General features: G+C 32.8%; 1 protein-coding gene across 1 annotated transcript in view; it reads left to right on the top strand.

Annotated features, from left to right (window-relative positions):
- The window catches only part of LOC137647069 (uncharacterized), a 138812-nt gene that overhangs the window by 85983 nt on the left and 45329 nt on the right, over window positions 1–7500 (top strand). The window contains exon 2 of the mRNA XM_068380236.1: window positions 5557–5722. Coding sequence (XP_068236337.1) covers window positions 5557–5722 — 166 coding nt within the window. The remainder of the gene's footprint in view (window positions 1–5556; window positions 5723–7500) is intronic.

Below are 7500 nucleotides of genomic sequence, written 5' to 3'. Positions count from 1 at the left end.
ACCAAGTAAAAAGGATAACTATACTATTTTTTTTTTTAATGAGGCATATTTGTATTGACTCGCAGTGGTGCCCTTTTTGCATGGAAAAGTTTCCTACCAGCTGATTGGTTAGAATTATTTTGTCCAACCAATTAGCGATTAGGAAACTTTTGCTAGCTAAAAGGGCACACCTACGAGTCAGTGCAAATGCGCCTCATTAAAAAAAATCAAGTATAGTAGGCCTACTTCTCGTCAGTGCACATTTATTTCGCACAAGAATATTTTCTGTTTTATATTTTATTGTTCTTTAGCACAATAGTTACTTTAGATTGCAATTTCTTCTCTCGTGGTCAGTGTGCTCATTAGCCATTATTTCTTCCCCTATCTATGTCTGCCTTCGTCTCCTCTCGAATAGCAATGTCGGTATTTCATTAATTTTTCCAGTTTCGTATTCCATATTAGTATGTTATCAGGTCAGATAGATCATTTGTCTCCGTCCCTTTTAAGGTCACTGCATGATGTAAACAAGTTGTTTATCCTGTTCAACTCTAGCCCAGTCTGTTTTTAATTACATTATAACAAATCTTGGCAATATTTCTGCATTAATACTTTTACTTATACCATTTCTACAGTTACTATCATGAAATCCTTTCGAAAATCATTGCTAATGTCAGTGGTTCTGCTCCTTCAACAGTTAGCATCATTGCTACTACTATTACTGATAGTACTATTGCCGCTGCTGCTACTGGTAATTGTGCTTATTTGACTACTTCGCTGTAATTCTCAGAATCCTTTACAGCCAGTTCTTTTAGATTCATATATTTACCGATTCACATTTTAAGATTCATCTATTTTTCTTTTGGAAGATTTATTAGTACTTCTTTTGGCTAAGCCTTGTATGATTTCAAAGGTCAAGCAGTGTCATTTCGTGGCTGTTTATCAAGGCGAGCATCACCTAAATCTGTGAGATGAAAATGAATGAGTATTTTGGAAGTTGTTGCCAAACTGATTCCGTCCTTTGCTCGATTGTATCTCTGCCCAGAGAACGAGGACCAATGTTAGTGCTTGTATCCAAGCAGCGTGGTTTATGTTTTCAATCATATGAAAGCACACACGCTGGGTTAGCAACAGTGCTTGGACAAACATTATGTTTATTCTTTTGCTTTCTTTCATTCCCTGTGAGGATATACATCCAGATTTTCCTCCTTTGCTTTGGGTCAGTTTAGATATTTACGTTTATAACAACCAATCGTGCCAATAACCTCTGTACCAGGGTCTTCCACTGTCTTGGGGTAGAGTTCTCTTGCTTGAGGGTCCATTCAGACACACTATTCTATCTAATTTCACTTCAACTTGTTTTGTTAAAGGTTTTATAGTTTATATAGGAAATATTTATTTTTCATGATACTGTTTGTCCAATATTTTATGTTTCCTTGTTTCCTTTCCTCACTGGGCAATTTTCCCTGTTGGGCCCCTGGCTTTATAGCATCCTGCTTTTTTAACTAGGGTTTTAGCTTTAAAAGTAATAATAATGATAATAATAATAATAATAATAATAATAATAATAATAATAATAATAATAATAATAATAATAATAATAGTCCAGATAGAAAATACTCGTTCACGCATCTAAATGCATAAACTTGAAATGCTAATACGATCAAAACAAAGTATATAGGTAAATAAGCCTTTTTCTCATGTATTTAAAAAGATAACGTAGAATTAACCTTATGAGGCAACCCGGTACTTTGCCATACTTACACTTTTAATTCTTAGAATTAAATTTACATTCTCTCCTTCCACCTCAATTGCGTTCATCTCAATTACTCCCATACATTCAAGTGTGCCAATTCAAGGGGATGGAAGTAATACGAAATATTACAGCTATACTCGTTAATAAGAAATTTACTCGGCTGTAAAGTACTAACTCAAGTTAAGAGTCTCCATAATCTACTGCTACTGAATTCTGCGATCTTGTGTGTGTGTGTTTGTATGTGTGTGTTAGGAGTGGAGGATAGGGTGTTTGTGGGTGGAAGAGAATCAAAGTGGATAAACTCCGACTGACAAGACGTCTTGTCGTACTTACAAGGTCTGGCTTTTAGTGGAATTCCCACTGAGGCAATGTCTGCTAATTCCGACTGTTCTGGCAATCTTTTTTTATATCTTTTATTATAGAAATACAATTACATTTTATTAATTTACATTATATACGTAATTATTCTATACCAAAATACAGATGTGAACTTACATTGTTTTACAATATCATAAATCAAATCAATACAAATTAAATCAATTGATAAAAATTCGGGAAGGGAACTTCCACGACATTTAGTTGAAAGTATCCTTTATATTATGGTATAATTATTCTCTTGTCTATTCAGCAATGTCTTCTCCTATGTTCTGATGTGTCTATTTTCTTACGGTTTTGTGGCGGGTGAAGAGAAATTATCTCATCATGCCATGCTTCATGTACTGTAAGTAGAAGGCGAGTTTTTATTTGTTCTTTTGAGCATTATTCACTGTTAAAAAAAAACGTGATTTTAATCGGAAATTTTCCGTAAAAAAAAATATACTGATGTCAGCCGTATTTCAGTAAAATAAATGCGACCGTAATTTTACCTTACTTTGTTATTATCTCTTACGGGTTGGTGACCGTAATATCACTCCATTACGTCAATATATCCGTTTTTGAAATGGTAAAAATCCTGGAATAAATGTTGCCAGGTATTTACCGTAGTTTTAATGACAAGGTGAAGAAGATAGTGCATAAAAAGAAAGACGATGTCCAAGAGAAGGATGAATTGTAATAAAAATAAAGAAAGAAAGAAGGAAGAGGCAATGGAAGGCGGGAGTGAAAGGAGAAGGAAGAGAAAAATGAGTCAGAACAAAAAAAAGGTTACTTTAGGAAATTCAAAAAAAAAAAAAAAAAAAAACAAGGATGACAAAAAATGAATAACTTTTTGGTCAGATAAAAGGCAGACAGAATAAAAAAAAATGCTACTTGATACTACTGTATTATATATGAGAAAAAATCTCATTGTAAATAATTCCATTTGTTTCTCTCAAAAGAAGAGCACCATGCGCACACAGTAAAAGAATTAAAACATAGATCATGAATCCTTTTGAATGGGCATCCATAAATACCCATTACTGCCCAGAGAAAGGCGGGCATGCAATAAAGGGATGTCACGCTACCCACAATTGGCACTGAATGAGGAGATGTCTCCTTTTCTTTACCTTTGTCAAGACTCCGCTGTAGGTGATGGCCATAAATAAAGATTATCCCTTGATATGTGGTGTCATAAAGAATGTACTATATTTTTTTTTAATATATTTATATATGTTGAGTCATTTTTTTTATGCCTTGGTGACAGTCTGCATGGTGGAGTAACCAGGTCAAGAAACTTTTGATTGGAAAGGTTAATGGATTAGTTGAATTTTTTATTTTATAAATTTTATTATCAATATTATTACTGTTTTTCTCAAATATATCCCATTATATTTTCTTTATTTAGATTTTTCTCTACGTTACCAAATCAATCAATCAATTAATTATTGCTTTTTATTTCTTTTTATATAAATCTTTTCGGTCCTCTTTAAGGAATATCATTAACACAAGCATTCTGTATATACTTTTTAAATTATAAAAGGAATATATATATACATATATATATATATATATATATATATATATATATATATATATATATATATACTGTATATATATATATATATATATATATATATATATATATATATATATATATATATATATATACATATATACATATATATATAAAATTTTCAGACAGAAAAAATCCTCCCAAAATATAGCTTCCCACTGTCTCCTGATCTTTCTCCAACATAACCCATAACTCACATTCATCATTATGATGAATAATAATTCATCAAGGAAATCTACAAGCATAGAAATTTGAGACAGATAGAGATTGATCGATAGAGAGCTACGGTCTCGTAGCATTGCTAAACAGGGGTCCATGTTTATTTAAACTTCCTGTTTAACGAATGATTGATGTTTGTGTACGTATGGGAGTAGGTGTATGGGACACCCTGATAAACAGACAACAAACGAGCGGCCGGCCGTCCTTGTATGTTTTTGTATGGGGAGAGGGGGTTCCTTTGCATATGTAAATGTGAGAGTTAAATTAGCTTCCCCTGCTGTTTATTATTAGATAGGAGGCTATAGGAGGCTAAACTGTGGTTTATCGTATGGCAGGGTTTAAAACAAATCGTTGTTTTATCTCTTTGAGAATGAGGAAGGGAAGGAAGTACAGTTGAACTTGAGATCTAAAATGTATTTTAGCATTCTGTGTAATATTGTTTATTTGGGTATCGATTTCTAAAACCTTGCCTCTAAAACTTTGTTCGCATCCAAATATTCGATTTGAATATAACCTAACTTCCTATTGATACTTTCCAGGTATAAATCTTTAATATTGTTCGAACTCCTGAACTTGAAATCTAATTTTTTTTTTTCTTTTTGTGGTATTTTGTGTTTGCCTGTCAAAACCACTGACTTCTAAATCCTCATTTTCAAAACTTTGTTGAAAATATTGATTTGGACAAAGTCCTTTGTTATACAAATATTCTTAGTTATGAATAATGTACAGAATACATTTAAAATTTCCATATTGAAATCATTACCTCTCTTTAACATAGGTCCATGTTTTTTATTGATGTTATATTGAAATCTTTTATTTAATAGATACTGTTTTTAATCTAATTTTTCCATATACCTTAAAACTCTGCTTTAAAAAAAACTAAGAAATCAAAAAATTTCTTTGAAGTTAATAATGAAATAAGAGTCTGAACTACACAACTTTCTGATCCAAGTGCCTCTTTTTGCCTTTTCTACCTGATGCAAGTACATTTTTTACAGAACTAAGTTCCCTATCTTATCATCCTTATAAAATGTAAATCCCCATTTTTAACGTCTCAGACCCATTTCTTATCATCCTTATCTGAAGCAAGTCCCTTTTTTTTACAGAACCAATTTCACTATCTTATTATCTTACTTAATCCATATACCCCCTTTTTTTTTTTTTTACTAAACCAGACCCCTTTTTATTATCCTTATTTGATTTAAATCACATTTCTAACTTAACTAACTGCCCTTTTCATGATCTTTACCTGATGCCAGACTCATTTCTTGCTGAACCGAATCCCCTCTCTTATCATCCTCATCTAATTAAATTCCCCTTTTTTTACTGAACCAAGTCCCCTTTTTTATCATCCTTCTTTGATCCAAATCACATTTCTAATTTAACCATGTGCCCTTTCTATCAGGGCACATGATGAAAGGCTCATTTCTTACTGAATCAAATCCCCTCTCAAATCATCCTTACCTAATTCAATTCCCCTTTTTGTTATCCTTATTTGATCCAAGTCTAATTTCTAACTTAACCAAGTGCTTACCTGAAGCAAGGTTTACTTCTTGTTGAACTAAATCACATGTCTTATTAACCTTACCTAATTTCATTCCCCCTTTTTACTGAACAAGTCCCTTTTCCTATTATCATTACATAATCCAAATCCCCCTTTTTATCAATCTTCCAGACCGACGAACCGTTGGAGGTGGAGGAGGAACCCACAGTGATCCAGGAGATATGGCAAGATGAAACCCACCTGGAAGACGCTGACGATGACACCAGCGATTACGTCAACGCCGCCCCTTGGACGAGGGGACCCTCCCACGGCTCGACTCCTGTAGATGGAAGCAACTGTAAGTATTTAATTGACCCATTATTAGAATCATCGTAATCCCCGTAGCTCTCTGTAATTCATTTCTGCATTTTTTTTTTTTACCGTTTTGAGAGCCTTGTGTTATTATTAGTTAAAGAAGTCTTTGGGTTAGTATTATCAGTAGTAATAGTAGCAATAGGAGAAATTATTATAGTAGCTGTTTTTACTAGTTACGTTGCAGACCTTTTCGAGAGCTTTGTGTTGTTATTACTATTAGTTATAGAAGGCTTAAAGTTAGTATTACCAGTAGTAATAGTAGCAATAGGAGAAGTGGTTATAGTAGTTGTTGTTTTTACTAGTTACGTTGCAGACCTTTTCGAGACATTGTGATGTTATTACTATTAGTCATAGAAGTCTTTGGGTTAATATTATCAGTAGTAGTAGTAGTAGTAGCAATAGCAGAAGCGGTGATAGTAGTTGCAGTAGTAGTTGCTGTTGTTGTAATATTTTCCACTTTTTTTTCTCATATCTTCATGAAAATTAAATATTCAATAAAAATCATCGAAGCCTTCTTATTGTTCAAGACAAATATTTTATAATGAAATGTATAATACCTCTTTGATTTAGTTAAAAGTTAATGTTTATTCTATATTCATGTCAAATAAATTACCATCTTAGCAGTCACGCAATGGACAAACATTCGATTACATAACTACCGGAACTCAATTAATTTACTTTTCTAATCCAAAATCATAACAAACAGCTGTACCAAACTAATTCTAGATTTTCAAAAATGTAACATTTGACGTAAGTTCATGGTTTCAAACTGTGCATATAAATTATCTATTTCAGGGCGTAATTAAACTATTTCTATTAATGATTACCTAATATCACGTAACAACAACAAATAACAACAACAACAGCAACAGCAACAAATGCATGCATCCCTAGTCCATTGCAGGACAAAGTGCTCAGACATGCCATTATTCATGTCTGGTGTTTGGCCGTTTTCATCACCACGCTGGCCACTGCGGATTAGTGATAGTGGGAAACTTTTGTCAGATCGCTCACAGAAAACCAACCTAGTATGGGTGGCCCTTACTAGTACACTTTTAGTGATCATGGCGATACACAAATCCTTTCACCGTGTTAAGGTATCCCCACTCACACTACATAAATAAATTTCGGTACATCAGTATTATTATTATTATTATTATTATTATTATTATTATTATTATTATTATTACCTAAGTTACAACCCAGTTGGACAAGCAGGATGCTATAAGCCCAGGGCTCCAAAAGGGTAAAATAGCACAGTGAGGAAAGGAAATAAGGAAATGATTTAACGATATAAAAAGTAATGAACAATTAGAATAAAATATTTTAAAAACATTAACAACATTAAAACAGATACTTCATATATAAACTATAAAAAGGCATGTCAGCCTGTTCAACATAAAAACATTTGCTGCAAGTTTGAACGTCTGAAGTTCTACTGATTCTACTACCTGGTTAGGAAGATCATTCCACAAGTTGGTCACAGCTAGAATGGATTATTGCGCTCTACTTTATGACTTAAGGTAGATCAGTAAAACATGATTCTAATTATCATAATCAAAAGGGAATAGGTTACACACGTTGTACCGTCGGTATACCATAAGAAAAAAAAAGTAAATAAATAAATAAATAAAAAGATAAAAGTCCCATTTCAGGGGAAGTACCCTACTCCATTAATCATGACGACGTCACTCAAGAGTACAAACAATTATAAAAAGACAATAAACAACACAACAGAGACGAAGAGTACAGGAGAAACCT

Source organism: Palaemon carinicauda, chromosome 9 (assembly GCF_036898095.1).
Source record: "Palaemon carinicauda isolate YSFRI2023 chromosome 9, ASM3689809v2, whole genome shotgun sequence".
Classification (NCBI taxonomy): domain Eukaryota; kingdom Metazoa; phylum Arthropoda; class Malacostraca; order Decapoda; family Palaemonidae; genus Palaemon; species Palaemon carinicauda.
Note: the sequence above shows the minus strand (reverse complement) of the source record. Positions and strands in the feature narration are given on the sequence as shown.